At 40.9% G+C, this 22678-nt stretch overlaps 1 protein-coding gene across 6 annotated transcripts in view; it reads right to left on the bottom strand.

Annotated features, from left to right (window-relative positions):
• LOC105386056 (furin-like protease 1) overlaps nt 1–22678 on the bottom strand; it is a 184638-nt gene that overhangs the window by 25341 nt on the left and 136619 nt on the right. For all 6 annotated transcript variants that reach the window (XM_048628533.1, XM_048628536.1, XM_048628537.1 and 3 more), the window contains exons 3-5: nt 20524–20701; nt 12007–12155; nt 9597–9725 (exon numbers count right to left, since the gene is read on the bottom strand). In XM_048628533.1, the coding sequence (XP_048484490.1) occupies nt 9597–9725; nt 12007–12155; nt 20524–20701 (456 nt within the window). The remainder of the gene's footprint in view (nt 1–9596; nt 9726–12006; nt 12156–20523; nt 20702–22678) is intronic.

Raw genomic sequence — 22678 nt, 5'->3', positions numbered from 1 at the left:
AGCACGATACTCTGAAATGTGATCATACTTACGTAATCCAAAAATAAATCGGATACATAAGTTCTGGAGACGTTCGAGTCTGTTGAGTAGCTCTTCAGTGAGGTCAAGATAGCTTACGTCAGCGTAGTCGAGAATTGGGAGCAGTAGAGACTGTGCCAGCGTAATTTTAGTGGAAAACGGTAGGAAATACTGCAAGCGTTTAAGGGAGTGGAAAGATGCAAAAAGCTTCCTGCTCACAGCGTCAACTTGCGGGATCCAAGAGAGAGTGCTGTCCATGACCACGCCGAGATTTTTTACTGAGGCTACATATGGTATGTCTGATTGGTCGTACCTGACTTTCCTCACAGCTGAAAAGTTAATTTTGTTTAACATTCTGGAGCTGCCGAAAACAATCGCTTGAGACTTCGTGGGATTAAGCAGCAAACCAAAAGATTTCACCCACTTGGAGATAATCTCCAGGTTGGTGTTAATGAGGCTAACAGCAGAGTTGAGGTTTTCGGGAAGTGCACTAGTGTAGAGCTGAAGGTCATCCGCATAGAGGTGGTAGAGAGAAGTCAGTTTATTGGCTAAAATGTTTATAAACAAAGAGAAAAGCAGAGGAGAAAGAACGCCACCTTGAGGGACACCAGCAAGTACTGGACACCAAGAAGAACTCTCACTGTCGGTACGTACACACTGCTTGCGTCCCTTGAGATAAGACTCGAACCAACTGGTGACTGCCGGAGATACATTAAGAGAGCGTAAAATTCCAAGGAGTAGATCAAAATCGACTGTATTGAATGCGTTACTGAAGTCCAGCAACGCCAGGACAGTAACGTGTTGTTTATCTATGTTGCTGCGAATGTCGTCAGTAACTTTGATCAGAGCGGTAACAGTACTGTGGCCTGGACGAAAGCCGGATTGGAGAGGATTAAGGAGATCGTTGTTGGAGAGGAAACTGGAAAACTGTTCAAAGACAAGACGTTCGAGGACTTTTGAGAGGAAGGGTAAAATAGAAATTGGGCGAAATTGCGACAACGATGTAGGATTTGGGACTTTTGGTAGTGGAAGAATGAACGCATTCTTCCATAGGGTAGGAAAGGATTTGGACAGGAGTGAAAGGTTCATGAGATTGGTTATGTGGGGCAAAATAACGTCCAATATAGGATTTAACATGTAGGCACTGATGTCATCAATGCCTACTGCTCTGCTAGTTATCGCCGAAATACATCTCTTAACGTCACGGCCAGAAACAAGTTTGAAATTGAATGAAGGGCAGTCAGGGAACGGCAAAGTAGAAAGATGACTCAGAGTTGTAGCTTTAATGTGATCATTCAGAATCAGAGGGGGTGTTGAAAAATGCTTGTTGAGAGCAGTGAGGTCAGTGTTGATGTTCGAAGTTGCCTTGGTTTTCCCTATGCCCAGAGTTTTGAGGAAGTTCCATAACTGTGCATTGTCACAGTTTTCAATTGATTTATGGATATGTCGGCGTTTTGCATCCCTACACACTCTATTGCAGCGGTTCCTCAGCTCCTTGTATAGCCTCTCGTGCTCCTCAGTGGGTTGCTTCTTGTAGCGAAATCTGGCGTGATCACGTTTGGACATGAGCCTCTTTATGTCATCTGTGAGCCAAGGGGCAGGCAGCTGTTTAACATGGACTGGACGGAGGGGTGCATGTTTATCAAAAAGATCGGTGAGTAGAGAATTAAACAGAGCAACCCTCTCGTCAATGTCGTCTATGCCGTTCAGCTGTGCCCAGTCAACAGCCTTAGCATCTTCACACAACTGCTGCTCGTCCACCTTCTTAAAATTACGCTGGAGAATGGTACGCTTCTTGGGTTTGGGAGTACGAATTTTATATGAGAGATAAATAAGGTCGTGGTAAGAAAAACAGTCAGCTGTTAACTGACCATGTTTAATTACGAGATTCGGCGAAGACACAATAGTCAAATCCAGGAGGGTTGGGTCTGAATTAGGCGGATGGTGGGTGGCATCTGAAGGTAAGATGTGCAGATTTTTAGAGGTAACAATAGAGTGCAATGACCTAGAACGAGAGTCGTTTTTCAGAAGACAGGTGTTAAAATCGCCCATGACTATGGTATTGTCAAACAAAGGAGTGTAGTCGTCGAGAAGTTTATCAAATGAATCAAAGTAATTGACACTCAAAGAAGGGCTATAGTAAACTCCGAGGAGAATCCTGCTGTGGCCGAGACGAACTTCTATCAGAAGATGTTCTGCCTTCCCAGAATACTCACTCGGAGACTTACTGATGATAGAATAGGGAATATGGCTGCGAAGGTAAATTGCAACCCCACCACCGCCTTTATTGATCCGATCATTCCTAATGAGCTGGAATCCAGGTAATGGATAAAGAGAGGAGTCGAGTGAAGGTTTTAACCAGGATTCTGAAACAAGAACAGCATGAATGTTGTTGTTATCGAAGGACGTAAGCATATCGGAAAAGTGTGCCGGTATACTCTGAGCGTTGATATGAACTACATTCAGAGATTTCCGACAGTTCGAAAATTCTGAATTGAGACTAGATGAGAGCTGAACATACGACAGATCACAGCTACTAATGGATCCAACGGAAGAGCAAGAAAGGAAAGAATCATCATCATCACTGTTGGCAGAATCATATGTACTCATATTATAATAGTTATAATGAACTAAAAATAAATAAAATATATATTTATAAGATAATAATATACTATGTATTATACCTAAAATAAGAAATATACTTTAATTAAAAAACTACGAATTCAATAAAATAATATTGATTGCACTATACACCCCTACGTGCTGTATAATATAAATGTCACAACAAATATTTTAAGTAGAACGAAACGTAAATTAATAGGTACACAGATTAGAGAAAAATAAACAAAAGTGTTTGACATTTGGCAAATAAAAAGTATAAGATGACAGATGACATCATGATAGTGACAGTTGACAGACAGATAAAATAACCTAAAACCAAAGCTGCTGTACATGTGTACTCATCATTTCTAAGACATGAAATCAAAGTACAACCTTAAACTAACAATCCGTAAGAAGCAAAACAGTTAAAAAAAAAAACAGCACAACACATCACACTAACGCTTGGCTGAGACAGTGGCCTTGCTCCTGGTCACTGGCTTGCTGGGCTTGGGCACGGCCTTGTCACCTGGAGTCTTGGCGGCCGCCGCCGTGGTCGTCGGAGCCACTGCAGGATGCTTCCTGCAGAGCTCGTCCAGCTGCGCCGCCGAGACGATGGTCGCCTTGTTGCCGTCAGCGAGTTTCACATGCACGGCGCCATTCATCGTCCAGCACGCGCTGACTCCGAAGTGTCGGCGCGCGCGGGCGTAGTACTCCTGCCGGCTCTTAGTGAGGAACTCACCGACAACTGTGCCGCTCGACTTCAGCTGCGTCTTTCTTGCCCATATTGAAGCCTTCACAGAGATATTGGTGAACTTGGCTAGGATAGGGCGTGGCCTTTTCGGATTTTTGGCACCAATCCGGACGCAGTGTTGAATCTGAGACGGGCTGAAATCAGCCAATCCCATCTTGCCTGTCACAGTGCCTGTGATGACTGCTGCCAAGTCCTCTCCATCCTGCTCCTCAATGCCAGAGAACAAAAGGGCATTGCGCCGGCTGTGGCAGTCCATCTCCTCGACTCTTCCCGCCAGGCTGGCCACTTGGTCTTGGAGGAGGCGGAGAACACCTACAACCATCTCCTTGAATGATGCGAAGTCTTTAGCCAGGGCCCCGAGATCTGACATCTTGTCTGCTGAAGTAGTGGATGCTGCGAGCTTCCTCTCAAAATCATCAATTCGTGATGCAATCATGGACTCTATGCTCATCTGCTTCTCAAGGATGTCCTTAGCAGTGGCCATTGTATTTGTGAAAGTGAAGTGCAGTGGTGTGAACAGTAGGTAGGGCCAAATTAGGGGTCAATGTTTATTGCAGCATAGAGGTGCAAGTATGTGCAGATAATAATAATTAGCTCAATTTGTACATATTCTAGTAATAAATATGCCACAAACAATGTAAATAGAGTATTATAGCTATATTTAATTAAAAGAGTTTCTTATCTTAATTGTTGTATTTTTTCGCTCCTACCCCCGAAAAAATTAATCCCCTTAATTCCCAGGTGGAGGTACATATTTGACACGAATTTCCAAAAGTAATTAGTTTACGTGGGAGTTAGATAACAACACAACACTATTACTTAGGGCTAATTTTTGTGGAATAAAATTGTTGCAGTCGCATCTGAATGTTTGTATTAGGCAGCGTTCCCACTACGCCGGACCGGCAGATCTGCCGAAAACCGGACACCGGACAGAGTGTTCACATTACATCGGATCCCGGAAGAAATTCAGACAGTCCTCAGTTGAATTTGGACCTGCGCGCACAATGGACGACGAAATTGTTGTGTTGTGGTATCTTAATAGAAGGCAAAATAAAAGTAAACATTGGGTACACCCTATTTTACGGGAAAGATTTTCCATGCTTTTCATTTTACATCCAGGGGCGAGGGGAGCACGAGCGGGGCGAGCGGGGGACAGATACCGGCACAAACTCGTTCACATTAGGCAGCGTTCCCACTACGCCGGACCGGCAGATCTGCCGAAAACCGGACACCGGACAGAGTGTTCACATTACATCGGATCCCGGAAGAAATTCAGACAGTCTTCAGTTGAATTTGGACCTGCGCGCGGGGGCGAGGGGAGCACGAGCGGGGCGAGCGGGGGACAGATACCGGCACAAACTCGTTCACATTAGGCAGCGTTCCCACTACGCCGGACCGGCAGATCTGCCGCGCCGGTAAATCTGCCGGAAGAGCTAGTGGCTGTACAATTTATATGAAGCTATTCACATTATCCCGGGTCCGGCATTTTTGCCGAGCCCGGCATTTCTACCGAACGTTTTGTCACTACGAATTGCCGGTAGAACGACCGGGCCCGGAGTAAGGCAGCGTTCCCACTACGCCGGACCGGCAGATCTGCCGAAAACCGGACACCGGACAGAGTGTTCACATTACATCGGATCCCGGAAGAAATTCAGACAGTCCTCAGTTGAATTTGGACCTGCGCGCACAATGGACGACGAAATTGTTGTGTTGTGGTATCTTAATAGAAGGCAAAATAAAAGTAAACATTGGGTACACCCTATTTTACGGGAAAGATTTTCCATGCTTTTCATTTTACATCCAGGGGCGAGGGGAGCACGAGCGGGGCGAGCGGGGGACAGATACCGGCACAAACTCGTTCACATTAGGCAGCGTTCCCACTACGCCGGACCGGCAGATCTGCCGAAAACCGGACACCGGACAGAGTGTTCACATTACATCGGATCCCGGAAGAAATTCAGACAGTCTTCAGTTGAATTTGGACCTGCGCGCGGGGGCGAGGGGAGCACGAGCGGGGCGAGCGGGGGACAGATACCGGCACAAACTCGTTCACATTAGGCAGCGTTCCCACTACGCCGGACCGGCAGATCTGCCGCGCCGGTAAATCTGCCGGAAGAGCTAGTGGCTGTACAATTTATATGAAGCTTTTCACATTATCCCGGGTCCGGCATTTTTGCCGAGCCCGGCATTTCTACCGAACGTTTTGTCACTACGAATTGCCGGTAGAACGACCGGGCCGGAGTAATGTGAACGAGTTTGTGCCGGTATCTGTCCCCCGCTCGCCCCGCTCGTGCTCCCCTCGCCCCCGCGCGCAGGTCCAAATTCAACTGAAGACTGTCTGAATTTCTTCCGGGATCCGATGTAATGTGAACACTCTGTCCGGTGTCCGGTTTTCGGCAGATCTGCCGGTCCGGCGTAGTGGGAACGCTGCCTTACTCCGGCCCGGTCGTTCTACCGGCAATTCGTAGTGACAAAACGTTCGGTAGAAATGCCGGGCTCGGCAAAAATGCCGGACCCGGGATAATGTGAATAGCTTCATATAAATTGTACAGCCACTAGCTCTTCCGGCAGATTTACCGGCGCGGCATATCTGCCGGTCCGGCGTAGTGGGAACGCTGCCTTACTCCGGGCCCGGTCGTTCTACCGGCAATTCGTAGGCAGCGTTCCCACTACGCCGGACCGGCAGATCTGCCGCGCCGGTAAATCTGCCGGAAGAGCTAGTGGCTGTACAATTTATATGAAGCTATTCACATTATCCCGGGTCCGGCATTTTTGCCGAGCCCGGCATTTCTACCGAACGTTTTGTCACTACGAATTGCCGGTAGAACGACCGGGCCCGGAGTAATGTGAACGAGTTTGTGCCGGTATCTGTCCCCCGCTCGCCCCGCTTATTTTGCCTTCTATTAAGATACCACCACAACACAACAATTTCGTCGTCCATTGTGCGCGCAGGTCCAAATTCAACTGAGGACTGTCTGAATTTCTTCCGGGATCCGATGTAATGTGAACACTCTGTCCGGTGTCCGGTTTTCGGCAGATCTGCCGGTCCGGCGTAGTGGGAACGCTGCCGTAGTGACAAAACGTTCGGTAGAAATGCGGGGCTCGGCAAAAATGCCGGACCCCCGGGTCCGGCATTTTTGCCGGAATAATGTGAATAGCTTCATATAAATTGTACAGCCACTAGCTCTTCCGGCAGATTTACCGGCGCGGCAGATCTGCCGGTCCGGCGTAGTGGGAACGCTGCCTTACTCGTAGACAGTGACAGCAGCAATTTTATTCTTCAGATAACACTTATCTGACCATTGAAAAATCAGCCCTTTATATTTAAAATCCAAGAACTAACAAGAAAAAAAACACAATTTTACCCGGATTAAGTGTACCTACTTAACAAACAATGTATGCCTTGTTTTAGTCCTAGGAGTCCAGCGGCCACCATAGTGACAGTCGGGGTCTACCAAGTTCTCGCATACGATCGGAGCTATAAGTACTTGAACCACAAATACCCACTTGTAAGAACTTTTCATTAATTTTCGACTCCGAACTCCGGCTAACGTAGACTCTGATGGTAATATCTGGTGACACTGAAACTTTCAGAACTTCCCGGTGATAATGCCTTTTAAGGACTTGAAAAACTTCTCCTAGTCTTGTATGGAGAACTGCGATTCTCGCGCACAGTACATTGATATTACCTACATCAGCTGAAAATATATTCACGTTAGAGTAGATTTGTTCTTACTTTTCGACCTACGAATGGCTATAATTCCGCCCCCTATTACATTGGGACTAAACAAGAATACTTAGTACGAGTGTATATGAAACTTTCACGATACGATTATGATACGATATGAGTAAAATTATTCTCTAATTTTTTATTTCTTTTTGTGAACTTTCTTTCATTCTTAACTTCGCGTTAAGCATTACTAAGTAAGTTGTGAAACCGTCAGAGCAAGCTCAAAGCTGTAATCACTAGTATGTGACGTACAATACAAACGCAATGGTATTGGAGCATAATGACATTGCCTAAGTGCATTTTAGCGGATATGAAGTACGTATGAAACACTGCGCTTAGCGAAGATACAAGCAAAGCGATGCATCACGGTTTTAGGCGTACCTAGTGCTTTCCAAAATACCACCCTTTGTAGTTGCTAAGCGCCAAAATAATGGATCTGACTTGATTTTCAGGAAAAAATGCTTTTGTACTACCATACTTAGGATGCTAGAAAAATGGTAGTAGGTATTGTGCCGACGTCGAAATTGAGTGACTAAAAGATTGTCAATAAGTTTTTTGTCCTCCTATTTTGTATAATGGCGAACAGAATAATTATTAACATTTTCATCGTTGCCGGGAGGAAATACGAGAGAACAAATATTTTACAAAATAGTGTGGTTACCGCAGCGCCGCTCTTTTGACATTCGAGTATACAATAATTGGCATAAATAAATATGTTGTCCGCATACACTGGTGGGTTTTATTCGTGGAAGCCACGACGCGTGGCATTGTGGTCGCGCAATAAACGAGGAAAATGAGCCATTTTTCGTGTACAAATAGCAAGATCAATTAAAATTCCCGTATGGATCGAGTCATTTGAGTTTTCACTCGGGCTGTGTGGACGTTTTGAAGATATTGGGTGCTGAGGGATCAGGACAAGGTACCTATACCTACTAGAACTGTTCTGTACCAATTTCCGAGAAAAAAATATCATGACTTATTGAAGTTGTTTTTAAATAGTTTCAAGGATCTTTTTTTTGTTCATAAAAATGAAAAGCGTTTTGTATTCAACTCGAAATTTTATGTATTACTTATATTAAACGTTTGGTTTTATTTCCCGTTTTACAAGTCAAACACGTCTTTTAACTTAATTCATGCGGAAAAATATTTAATACTTAATGTTATTCTTAACTAGCTCGACGAATAAAACTCAAGTGGTTAGTGGCATAAAAGGAAAAACACTAACAAATTAAAACTTTACAGTCGAATAATTTCCGTTTATGATTCTCGCATAGAGGCTGGAAGCAAAAGCGTTCGAAAGAGCGGTTCGGTTGTAGTATTCGAGTTCTTGAGGCATACTCAAGTAAGTTACATTTGCATTACATAATTATAATTGTTTCGAATGCCAGTGTTTTTCTATGGAAATATCCTAACTGAAATAATATATTAGAGGTACCTAGATGAACACTGTATAGGCAAGAATGTAAAAATTTATGTGGATAAAAAAAACTTATTTTTGTCTTACATTCTAATCATATATCAACCCCTGGGCCACGAATCTTTCCAATAATTCATGAAAACTCCCGCAACACAGTGGAACATACAAACAGTATCCTTTTTCTATGTGGTGTCAATGTGCCAGCGGGCCCCCAAAGAGGTCGAGTATCAATTAGGGTTCTGCAAAGGCTTTGCCAATCCCGCGTCATCCGCTGACCGCAGACGGAACCATTTAAATTGGCATATCCCGCCCGCTGTTGCAATAAGACTAACCTACAGCCAATTCACAAGAGAGGCTAAACTTCGATTAAACAAAAGAAAAAAAACAGGATTAGACAAATGATAAGTATTAGCAGTTCGCATTTTAGTTTCTACGAGGACGATTTGAACCTATATGAATTATTTGATAATTAATATCCTAGTTATTTATTACTTTCTTATGTATAGGATGCTATGTTACACAAAGCTTGTCACATCATTAAGGGACATAATAATCATTATGAATTATAATAAGCCATTATTGTTAATGATTCCATTGTTGGATTTGAATAGCCTCTCAGAAATCTACGGACAAGGCTAATATTCACATTCGAAACATTCATATTTCTATACCAAGTCTCCCTGTCTATAAAGTCAATAAAGCTGAAAATCCGACTAATATAATAAATGTGAGTAATAGATGTGCTTTTGCCCTGCAAGTGAAAGTTCGTACTAAAAGATGGAAGGATGGATGTTGGTTACTCTTACACATTAAAATTGCTGGAACAATTTTGCTACAATTTGTCATGTACATGTACCTAGTACATTATAAATTAACACATAGTCTACTTTTAAAAATAAATATCTATTTTTTATATCCCGGGATCCCCACGGAAAAAGCTCGCGAAGCTCACGGGAAAACTAAACTCGCGAGCAATGAAAAACATCCATTAGCCATTGCTGTTCCATATTTATTTGAACATTTTGAACACTTTATATGTCACTGGACTTCATTGAGTGTAGCTTTTCTCTAATACTCACATAATTGGCGACGAGGTCCGGATGATCGGTCTCGAGCCCGTCGTCCAGGATGGTTACCACCACGCCCTTGCCCGTGACGCCCTCCCGCCACGCCGGCACCACGTTCATGTCCAGCCCACCGCCGCGGTTCTGTGGGAGAGGTAGGTTGTTAGTGATTGTGTAAAAAAGCATATTGAACATAACCTATGATCAAAAAAAAAAATTTAAATTATTAAATTATTCGCCGTTTGGAAGCTGCTACCACAGACAGATACAAACACACAAAACATTTACCCCCATATTCATAGAAAAGTTACAATACGTTTTAACTAATAAACTGTTTTGTCCCTCTCTGTCAAAGAACAAATTGTTCTTTGTCGGAGAGGGACAAAACAGCTTATTAGTTAAAACGTTCTGTAACTTCTCTATGAATAAGGGGGTTAGACTCGTTAAACTGATAACACCCCTCTATTTATCGGGGGTTTAAAATACCGAGCTGAGTAAAACACTCCTTTCGGATTACTTACACTTTTGCAACACCCTGTAGGTATATTCATTATGGTGATAGGTTTGAATGTGGTAAGGAAAGAGATAATAGAGATATGTGGAGTAGTAAGAGGCCATTGTCTAGAAGTGGGTCATAATTCAAAAATCGCTTATAGTACATTCATAATCAACTACATACACCGTAAATTACACTAAACAGAATTATTATTTCATGAAATACTCTTAACATAATCACCATGGCTATTACACAATTTAAGTATAAAATGGGACAAGCAAACAATTTTAATTTGCCCAATGGCTTTGGTGCAGCACTAAACAAGCGAACGCTACAAAGAAACCACTCACGAAGTTTGAAAAATAAAAGAAGAAAACTCATTATTAATCAGCGAAAACGTTTTCGCTCGGCGCGCACTTCGCAATAATTCCAATTTATATCACCAACACAGCCAGGTGGTACCTTTTCAAAGTAACGTGACTGGCTCGGATATTCAAATCAACGGAGATACTCAGTCGGCCCGACGTGTTTAAAGGAAAAATATTGTGAAAGCTGAACGCGGAATGTCTTTGAGGATTTTTGAAATAATTAAAAGTACATTTTTCCTCATTGAATTCATCACGGAGATATGCATGTTTGTGACGTATTAATTAATGATTGATAAAATTAAAATGTTTCTTTTACAGCTTTTTAATGTTATTTATTTTTTACTTAATAGAAAGATAGAGATTGTTAGTATGTACATTTTGTTTTTTTTTAATTCAATACCTTTTTTATAAGTAAATTCTCATGAAGAAAAAGGTCATCTTCTTGTTATCATTATCGTAAAAAATAGATAAATCCAAACTTTGTTCCACGACTTTTGAAAAATAAATAAATATATTTTTGCTTACCTACCTACATATATCCTTCCTTTGCATCAGTTAAAAGATACATTAAGGCATAATTTAATTTGTAAACACACACCGGTCCGGTTTTATTTATACCTATAATTTGTTTATTTGAATATGATTATGAAATCCGATCATCAACAGAGAGCTCCGAAGCCAATCAGAGAAAACGAATTCAAGTTGTTCCGATACCAGGAAAAACGGGAGAGAGAGACGACCCATCGCTTGCCCAAGTTACATCAACTTTGTGCCGCGTCGCTACTGGGGGTTTTGCGATATTTTTTTCAAGTTAAAATATGATGGGCTCTAAAATCATGATGATGAAATAAGTACCTGTATGTAATACTTACCTAAAAAAACTATATTTTCGTTATCGGTACAAAAAAAAAGTGGAAACTTAAAGAAACACTATAACTAAATACTACCTACCGGCTGTGCCCTTTCCAGATGTATTTTACTCGCAAAGCTACTTTGATTACAAATTAATATTTCAAAGTTTCGAATATTTCAGGTTTGTTCAGAAGTGTCTGTGGTTTGAATTTTTTATATCCGCAATCGCTACCGGATGGTTTGCCAAGTTTCTGAACGTATATTGTGGATATTTTTTTTACTGTTTTTGCTTACAGAAAGAGCCCCCCCTTATCCGAACGGAGAGTAATTTGTAAAAATTGACGTTCATCAGAAAATTTTATATTTGTACGATGAATAAAAAAATTTGAGTTGAGAGAATTTGCTTAATCCTGATTGGATGTTACATTTCAAATGAAGCTAAAATTGTACCTACCTATGCAGGATGGAATTTTATCAGTGATTATCCGCATCGCATCGAAACATTGTGAGGAAACCTGAACATCAAGATTTAGCACATCTAGATATGTGAACTCACCAATCCGCAGTGGAACAGCGTGGTAGTGGTGGGAAATGATGCAAGCTTAGGAAGGCGGTTTAGACCTTAGAGATATGCACAAACATTCCATTCGAGATACACAGCTGCAGGTATTTACACCCTCACAGATAATAGAATAGAACAGTAACTCACCAAATACCACATGTGTTGCCACTTGGGGTCGTTGAACTGGAACCTGGAGTCCGTGGACCGGGGCCGTCCCTTCACCCGGCTGGGCTCCCGCTTGCCCGTGTCCCGCTTCGACGCTGATGACGGCCACTCCTCGCGGGGGTAGGTCTCAGCTGGAGGGAAAGAGGAGATACAGTGAGTAATGAGAGTGAGAGAGTGAACGAGATAGATAAAATAGTTTTTCAGTATACAGGTTGTCCCAAAAAGTTGCCTAGTTGGGAAGTGTGTGGTCACAAGGGTCACCAGAAAAATAATAAACGATTTCCACTTGGGTATTTTTTTTAATGCATGCATAGCATTTTCCAAAAAACTAAAACAAGTTGTGCTTGTGTTGTTGTGGTGGAATTTCACCAAACGCTAAACGCCTGTCAGTACCTACAACATGTATTTCAAATTTGATTTAAATACAATTTTAAATACGTTTCGCGTTTGGTAAAAGTGACCCTTATCCTTGCAAAGTTTGCAGTATTCACGAGACTAGCACCCCTTAGAAAACTGGGAGTACTCTTACTCATAGTATTCAATCTCCAAAGTTAAATCGCGGGTAACTCTATCATTCTGTATTAAGTCGCACTTGTAAGTATATTCCAGGGATCTAACATGCAAACTCAATAAACTTGTAAGACTGATACCATGTTAATGGGGTCAAGGGGGATCTAGTACTAGACTAAGGCAAGCCAAGGATTCTAGGAACACGGGGGTCACTCTACATGAATATGACGAAGTTCCAGAGCACCGCCACGACTCTATCTCATTATATTAAACGTGCTGATTGCACGACCGCTCTCGTTCGTTCGTTTTTCGTCAGTATAGAGGGAGTAACCCCCCAGATACAATACAGGCCTTAAATGTGTTAAATCTCTGTAGTAATTGTTTGTAACAGAATATCGGATATACAGTAGTTATAACCATTTATACAGAGTGTTGCAAAAGTGTAATAGTAAGACGAAAGGGGGTGACTCAGAATAACTGTTCTATGACGTTTGATAAAAAACGAAAAAAAACTATACAGGGTGTTGCGAAATTGGTATACTAAGCCGAAACCTACATGTGCAGCATGGTATATGTAAGCCCGAAACTGAAATCAGAATTTGGAAATTCGCGAAAAAAAATATTCATTTTCCATAGTAAAAATTCACGGGACCAACAAAGTTTCTATGGAAAATGTTTTTTTTTCGCGAATTTTAATTCTGATTTCAGTTTCGGGCTTAGATATAACATGCTGCATATGTAGGTTTCGGCTTAGTATACCCTTTTTGCAACACCCTGTATAGCAACTTTTTTGGTTATGTGACTTCTTACTATTGTCGTAGAACAAAAATTGTCTTCTACATACCTTCTGAGTCACTCCCTTTCGGCTTAGGTACTACTCCACTTTTGCATCAGCCTGTAAAAGTTGCTACAGTGCTAAAAATACTGTCCAATTAAATATTTATAAGTACTAAGTATTCTATTTTAAATACAGAAAATAAGAAACCTTTCTTCTTAATTCTCAAAGCAATGTTCTGCGAAACAATCGTTTTATTCCACTATTTCTGGCGTAACAATGAAAACGTTACCTTTCTCCTTCACAACACTTCTTCAACTAGTTTTAACCTGGAAAATATTCCACGTTATCAATGCAGCTGCAATTTCTGCAGAAGTAAGTCTCAATGCGGGTATACCCGGTATAGCTGACGGAGCGGTATTCTGATCAGACAAACTATATAAATACTACACTCGCTAGAATTGTAATAATTCCAAATTACTCCTCAACAAAAAAAAAAAGATAAGTACCGACGAATTGAGAACCTCCTCCTTTTTTTGAAGTCGGTTAAAAAGGGCTACCTTAATGACGCTGTCTGCAATAATGAAGTAAATTTTACAGCGCATCAGCATATTAGCAACAAAAAATTTAAATAAAAGTTATATAACAAAACTTGACCGCCTGAGTCCACTATTCACGGGAAACAGTTCACTATATTGTTATGTATAATTATGTAGTCAAAATTTGCATCAAATTCTAGGGCAATGCTCATTGTAATCTAGCATATAACAATCTCTTTAGGAAAGTTCTGAAATAAGGACACACTAGACTTAACGGAGCCAAACTGAAACTTTTCCAGAAACTTTGTTCAAATCTGAGCTTAAATTATTTTTTCAAGTGTTTAAACGGAATTTTGCACCGTCCATCTTCTATTAAGTAGGTATTTTTATCTTCGATTTTATGGATTACGCAAGCTCCGCATCGCCTTTAAAGGATTGCCCATGGGAATTCCGGGACAAAAATAGTATATCTCAGGAATTTTGTAGCATAAGAATGGAGATAGCATTTCTTGCATATTATGCCAGTGTTTTTAGACGAAATTTTTAATGCACATCTAAAAACACTGGTATAATATTATTACGACGGTTTTCTATTTGGAAACTCACAATACTTCATTCTAATCAAAAGTTAAAAAAAGTGTAGTTGCAATGCAGATAAAAAGTAGCCAAGAAAATAATATTTAATGTTAAAATACTTTCGCTCTGTCGTTTCATGGAATAAGGATATTCATACTTGCCCATTTATAATTTTGAGGGTGTAAAGCTGGCGAGCATGATAATATTAAATTATAAACGAATATCAAAACCAGCCATTGCAAAATCCCGAATTTATGCGTAAATTCTTCATTAACAATGTTGATCGGAACAGAACTGATCAAAATACACAATACATTATAAATTTTACCTCAACCCATGTTCCTAAAATATACGTATGCAACAGACTAACTATACAGTACGGTCAGCTTCATAGCATAGAATTAAAGACATTGTGAAACAGGCAATAGGTTTAAGGGATAATTGACGTATGACTGCTGAAGGTATCTCAATTTTTTCTTAATGTTTATGTATCATTATCGTAGTTCATCCGTGGGTAATATCAGACTACTGAATATAGAGCCAAAAATATTTAACTACCTATAATAAATTAAATACTTTATGTAATGCTCATATATTTACTTATTTGTGAGGGCGTTGTTGACATACACTCTGTTTTGTTGACCTTACTTTGATCCAGCATCAAATTGTTTGTCAAAGTATTTTAATTCAACGCGGGGTATGCCCCTACATGCGCCGATGGCAAAGAATGCGTCACAAAAATGGCGTATCCTAAAAAATGCAATGACATTTTTAGCTCACCGGAATTTCCGTTACGCGGGAAATTTTCTGTTTTCCATTACAAACAAGCTATCTATTGAACTAAATTCATAGAAAATTAGTAAAATCGAACAATGTACGAACTCTGTCCACCTTATTCTACAGTGTGTTGTTTTTCGGACCCGAAAAACTTTAAGGGTGGATTCTACGAGTAATTTCATCGAGAAAAAACCCCCATATGTAAGGGTCTATGTTACTTAAATTAGATTTTCTTCTTCTTTTAGAAAATCATATCTCGAGATTTAAACGCCTTACGGACATGGCTAAAGAAGGAGAAAATTGACGTGGCTGTGCAACATCAAAGAGTGGACCGGTGTAAAAACCGTGGAAGAAATATTTAAACTAGCCAGGAATAGAGAACACTGCAAAGAGCTGACTGCCAACCTTCAATGATGGAGAGGCACTACAAGAAGAAGATGGGGGTTTCTTCTCGCTGAAATTACTCGTAGAATCCACCCTTAAAGTTTTTCGGGTCCGAAAAAAAACACACTGTATACAGGGTGTTGCAAAGTTGCAAAATTTTCAAATTCTGATTTCAGTTTCAGGCTTAGATATACCATGCTGCACATGTAGGTTTCGGCTTAGTATACCCTTTTTGCAACACCCTGTATATGCATACGACACATTCACATCAAATTAAATCTAGGTAGGTAGGTACCTATTCTACAAAACTTTTGTCCGTCGGCGGTTAAAAATAAAATTGAATTTGGAATAAAACCCGCGTTCCGATTGGAGGACGCAAGTGTTGACGTTCGTATTCACCGTTCTATTCTTTCGAGACAATATTTGATCGTAAATTCGGGATTTCGCAATCCGTTTTGTTTATTCGGCTAGCGTGGTGTTGTTGGCGTATTCGCGAAGCTTCGAACTTGTCACTTCATTCACTTAGTTCGTAAGTATGTAGTGTGTTTAGTTCCAATTTCTCCATAGTCGGTTAGATCGTAACCAGGGAAAGGTTGATCAATTATACGTCATCTCCATATTAAATTCTTGATAGATGTGTCAAAAGTCAACCATGAATACCTGGTTATGCTCTAACAGGCTATGGAGAAATTGGCACTTATTAGCATGCTACAGCAGGGCGATCACGAACAATATAGAATCGAATGCGAGTGTGACTATTGTAAACATGACAGCACTTTCGAACACTTTTTACCTATAGAATTGACAGTTGTCGCACTCGCATTCGATTCTGTACGTCAGCTCTGTTTTTCGTGATCGCCCTGCAGCTCTGACTCATCATACATTTATAATAAACGTACGTGACATTTTTGTCACTGAGTACCTTGGTAAGAGAGTACCGAGATAGTTTATTTATTCAGTGGTATAGTAAGGCAATGGCACTCTGACGTCAGTTTATTTATTTATTATTTTGTAAAAATCTGGTCTTCCGTCTAAAAAGGCATGTGACCAGCATGTATACTGGATATGCCATTTTTGCAATATCCCGTGCGTTTTGTATACTACACAGTGCTCCAAAGTACAAAAATATATATGTGAAAATCTGTAGTGACACACTCGGAAACCCTTTTCAGGGCGCGCCGGAAAAAGACCCGTGTCACAGAAGACATCTGGATCGAACTGTATTGATATGTCTGCACATTGTCTGGACACCGGACGAATGAGGATCACCGCTGTCAGTCCGGGGAAGGAACTAGGTTACTCTCTATCTATACTGACGAAAAACAAACGAGAGCTGTCGTGCAATTGGTACGTTTAAAACCAGATAGAGTCTTGAAACTTATATTTTTGTTATATAGAGTGACCCCCGTGGTGTAACCGGAACTTTTCCGGAAAGGGTTCAATTTGAGAAATAAGTTTTTATAATGATAAATCATGAACATCTGCGTTGAGTTGAGAGGATTCAGGGACGGACTCGTTTGTTTTTGGTTTGTTAAATAAAACCTTTGTTGATTTCATGCACTGGAAAAACAAACAGTTTCCATATCACCCAGCATCAGTCCAATGTGCTTAAAAACAACAGATACTCCAATGATGATCATCATCAGCCAACACGATCATACAACAAACCACAAATAAACATAACCCGTGAAGAAACTCCCACCACTAACATTATAGAACGAATGGAATCTCTTATATTAAAGCAATCAGAAGAACTAAGATCAATGTTACAACAGATTGGCAACTTAATAGGCCTAGTCACAATGCTTATTAGTAAAATTCAACCATAACTATAATTTGAGAATAGCCACCTGGAATGTTAATGGGTTGGCAGCTAGAAAACACGAACTAGAACTTATGATAAAATCTAACAAGCTAGATGTATTACTATTATCAGAGACACATTTAACTGATAGTAACAGCTTCAATCTGAATGGATTCTCTTGCTATGTCACTAACCACCCTGATATGACTGGCCACGCTGGGACAGCTGTTATTATCAAGAACAGCATTCAACATCATGAGCTACCAGAATTCAGACGTGACTATCTGCAGGCAACCTCTATTTCCATAGATGACTGGCAAGGTCCGCTAATATTGTCCTCAATCTACTGTCCTCCGAAACATATTATAAAAGAAGAAATGTTTGGCCAATATTTCAAAAAGCTGGGAGGCAGATTCATAATGGGAGGTGATCCTAATGCAAAACATACTTCCTGGGGATCCAGAGTCATAGTAACCAGAGGACGTGAACTAAAAAAGTGCATTGAAAACCATCAGTTACATGCTATTTCTACTGGAGAACCTACATACTGGCCAACCGATATTAACAAACTGCCAGACTTATTAGATTTTTACATTACAAAGGGAATATCAAACCTCTATCACAGTGTAGAGTCATGCTTAGATGGTTCATCAGATCATACACCAGTATTGATGACAGTAAGCACCACAATTATCCATAGGCCTATACCATGCACCCTTTACAATAAGAAAACTGATTGGAATGCATTTCAAGATTATATTGAAGATAAGATAAATCTCCGTATCCCGCTTAAAACCGAAGAGGACGTAGACAGAGCATTGGATGACTTTATAAAGCTTGTCCAAGAAGCGGCATGGAAATCAACTCCTAGCTTGCCTAGAGAATCCAAATGTAACCTCTCTGTAGAGCTTCGAAATAAAGTGGAAGAAAAGAGAAGATTGAGAAGAAGGTGGCAGCAAAGCCGGCACCCATCTGACAAGTCCTTGTTTTATAAAGCAAAAAAACAACTCAAAAAGTACATCCATGACTTGCAGAATGAAACTCTTCAGGATAGACTAGAAAAAAGTGACGCTAATAGAAATGATGAGCACTCATTATGGAAACTCACTAAATTTCTCAGCCAACCACAAAAACATGTGCCACCCTTAAAACGCCCGGATGCCACATGGGCAAGAAGTGCGAAGGAGAAAGCAGACGTGTTTGCTGATTTTCTACAAAACGTATTTAAAACAAATGAGTCAGACGACCTGTCAACTGAAGAAGAAATAAACGAGTTCCTACAGAGCCCGCAACAAATGTCCTTGCCAATAAAACCAGTCTCCCCAAAAGAAGTTGCAAGACAGATCAAAGCCCTAGAAAATCTTAAGGCCCCTGGGTTCGACCTTATTACTGCAGAAATCCTAAAGAAGATAACACCTAAAGGAATAACACTAATAACAATAATATTTAACGCCATGCTAAGATTGCAGTATTTCCCACCATTGTTAAAAGTGTCACAAATCATCCTTGTCCACAAAAATGGAAAACCACCAAATGAAGTCCCATCATACCGGCCAATTAGTCTCCTGCCTATTCTATCGAAACTGTTTGAAAAACTTCTCCTGAGTCGACTTAAACCACTACTATTTCAAGAAAATATCATTCCCGACCACCAATTCGGATTTAGACCTCACCATTCTACCATTGAACAGGTACATAGAGTTGTTCACGAAATAAGACAAACATTCGAAAAGAAAGAGTTTTGCTCCGCTGTGTTCCTGGACATACAACAAGCATTCGATCGTGTCTGGCACGCAGGCCTTCTCTACAAAATTAAGAAGGCACTCCCAAACACAGTCTACATGTTAATCAACTCATACTTGAACAACCGCCTCTTCCAAGTGAAATTTGGCGAGGAATGCTCCGCATTGCGCGAGATTGAAGCTGGCGTCCCACAGGGCTCTGTCCTTGGCCCGGTCCTATACACAATATTCACCGCTGATATTCCGCAGTCTGAAGATATCCTGTGTGCCACCTACGCGGACGATACCGCATGTTTAGCCAGCAGCCCAAATGCTGTCATAGCATCAGAAAAGCTACAAACTCACCTGAATAAAATAGATCAATGGCTGGACAAATGGCGCATCAAAGCAAGCCCAAGCAAATCTGTACACATCACTTTCACACTGCGCAGAGGTGACTGCCCACCTGTAACAATGAAAGGGGAAATCCTGCCACACAAGGCCAGTGTCAAATACTTGGGATGCCACCTGGATCGTGGTCTCTACTGGAAGACGCATATCCTTGCAAAAAGAGACGCTCTGAAAATCCGATACAGAAACTTGCACTGGATGCTAAATAGGACCTCAAGACTGTCCCTCTCAAACAAAATTCTTGTCTACAACAGTGTACTCAAGCCAATCTGGACTTATGCAAGCGAACTCTGGGGGTCCGCCTGCGCAACTAACATACAAATCATACAAAGATTTCAAAATAAAGTGCTCAGAAACATATGTGCTGCTCCCTGGTTTACCAAAAATGAAGAAATCCATGAGTACCTGGAAGTGCCAACAGTAAAAGAGGAGATCGAAAATCGCATAAAAAGCTACAAAGGCCGCCTTGAAAGGCACATAAACCCACTGGCAATAGAACTTTTAAACACAGAAAAAGATGTTGTACGCTTGAAGCGTCCTAACTTGCTCAACATAAAGTGATACTTGCATATTTAAAGTGAAGGTGTTGTCAGTGGACAACTCTTCCCCATCGACATGAAGTCATCACATCTGATAAAGGCTAAACAAGCTGATGGCAGATATGCACTAAGAAAAAAAAAAAAAAAAAAAAAACCCAGCATCAGTGAATTTTAAAAATTATACTGATATAGTTTAAAGAGTAATGCCTAATATGTAAATAAAAAGTTACCTAAATGAATGTTGTACATACCTCTAATTTAGTTATATGTATAAAATATTAAATAATGTATTTTATTTTTGACGAAGCGAGGGTGGATTGTATGTTAAATGTTTGATAAATTTTGTATTTTATTTAATAAATGAGTTTACGCTAAATATTAAATGAAACTTACTATGTACCTTGTCTCATTAGCACAACACAATATAACCTCACTAAACACCTATCTACACAACAAACCTCACCTGTAGTAGAAAAATTGTACAAAGGTTGGAAGTCCCGCTTCTTGCGAGACAGAGCGCGCTGCTGCTTCGCCCATCTCACTCTCGCGTCGGCGGCGAGCCGACCGTGGTGCGCGTGCGCAGGCGACGCCGAGCGGCGCGACACGCGGCTGTGGTGGAAGTGGAAGTGGTTGTCGAATATCTGAAAGAGAGAGAGAGAGAGTTTAGCATGGTGTGTGTGAATTTTGCAGTTTAATATAACCCGTAATAGGCTCACTCATTAAATATACATACAAATCTAACATAGGTTGTATCCTATGTTAGGTATGTACATACCCCCTTGTTCATAGAAATGTTACAGAACGTTTTAGCTATTGAACTGTTTCGTCCCTCTCTGGCAAAAAACTAATTGTTCATTGACAGAGAGGGACAAATCGCAAAACAGTTCAATATCTAAAACGTTTTTTTAACTTTTCTATGAATAAGGGGATTAGCTTATAAAAAATAAAATAAACTCAGAAAATTATGTCAAATATGGCATAAGTTATGCTTATAATGATGTCCTCCACGACGTATCCGTCGACGGCGACACCGAGCTAGTTCCGGGCGTGTGCTCGGCAGTGGCTGGCGAACCCGAACTTTGTCTTGAATACTCTTCGGCAGGTGTAGCAGAAGAGCTGGCCACTTGAGTTGTATGTGTAGTCGTAGGTGGGCTTTGGGCGAGCTTTCCGATGCTGGCGTTTGGTGTCAAGGTCTTGGAGCCGGGCGTGTTCAAAGTTGGCCGTGCCTTTCATGACTGCATTTCGCCATTCGCGTCTGTTCTGGGCCAGTTCCTCCCACGTCTCACAAGATATGTCGCACGATACCAGGTGACGCTTCAGTACGTCCTTGTACCGTAAGTGCTGGCCTCCGACTCTCCGTTTCCCATTCGACAGCTCAGAGTAAAAGACAGACTTTGGCAATCTGGAGTCGTCCATCCGCACCAGGTGGCCACACCATCTTAGCTGTCCTTTCATAAGTAGGCACTCCATGCCGGTCATGTTGGCGCGACGAAGAATCTCCGAGTTAGGCACACGATCCTCCCAGGTGACTCGCAGAACTGATCGTAGGCACCTCATGTGGAACACATCCAGTCGTCTAATATCACCTCTATAAAGGCACCAGGTCTCCGAGGAATAGAGAAGCAGTGGTAATATTATTGCTTTGTAGACGCTTAGTTTTGTTTGGAGCTGTAGGTCATGTGAGTCCCATACTCTTCGATTGAGCCTTCCGAAGGCAGCAGCAGCACTGGCAATACGAGCAGAGAGCTCAGACTCGAGGCGATTGTCACTGCGAATTAGGTTTCCAAGGTAACGAAAGCATTGGACCTCCTCTAATTGTTTTCTGTCCAGATAAATTGCGGTCTCATTTGCAGATGTTCCCCTTGCAGGTTGTTTCAGGATCTGTGTTTTCGACACGCTTATTACCAGTCCGAATTTGCGACACGATTCGTCTAAGTTGTCTAAGTACAGCTGCAAGTTTTCTGCGCTATCTGCTACCAAACAGACGTCATCAGCATATAATATCTCGAGTACAGGGAGTTTCTGGACTTTGTTTCTTGCTTTAAAGCGTGAAATATTAAATACGCTTTTGTCTGAAAACATGTCTTGTAATAACATGCTTTTAATAAGTTAAATTTAGAACACCCGTTTTATTTAGCTGAAAACCAGCGCTATGGTTTACCATAGCACCAAGCTGAGTTAGAACCCGTTTCTGCACCGGGAAGCAACACCCTTGCTCATTTTCTTTTACTTTTAAACCTCTTTATTATTTGTTTTATTATTTATTTTTGTGTTGTTTCCGTGTGTGTGTGAAATAAAATGTATTTTCTTTCTTTTCTTATTTCTTTAAAGAACCTTAACAGGGAGAAGTAACAGAATACCGCCTGATGGATTGTTATTGACCCGGAGACAAACATTTCCTTGGCTTTTCCGGCTCCTTAAAATGAATTTATTATTAGCAACCCGGGTTCGGTGGCTTTTTATTATTTTCTTATGAAATACGGATCTTCTTGGCATTTTTTTTTTCAGTATTGAGTGTATTTGGATGTCGAGTCTAAGTAATGAAACGATTGGAATAGCGTTCACTTTGTTTAGGATACGTTCATTTACAATTACAATACTCTTTATTTGCAACATAA

The sequence above is a fragment of the Plutella xylostella genome, chromosome 21 (assembly GCF_932276165.1).
Source record: "Plutella xylostella chromosome 21, ilPluXylo3.1, whole genome shotgun sequence".
NCBI lineage: Eukaryota > Metazoa > Arthropoda > Insecta > Lepidoptera > Plutellidae > Plutella > Plutella xylostella.
The sequence above is the reverse complement of the archived record's forward strand: the minus strand, read 5'-3'. Positions and strand labels throughout refer to the sequence as shown.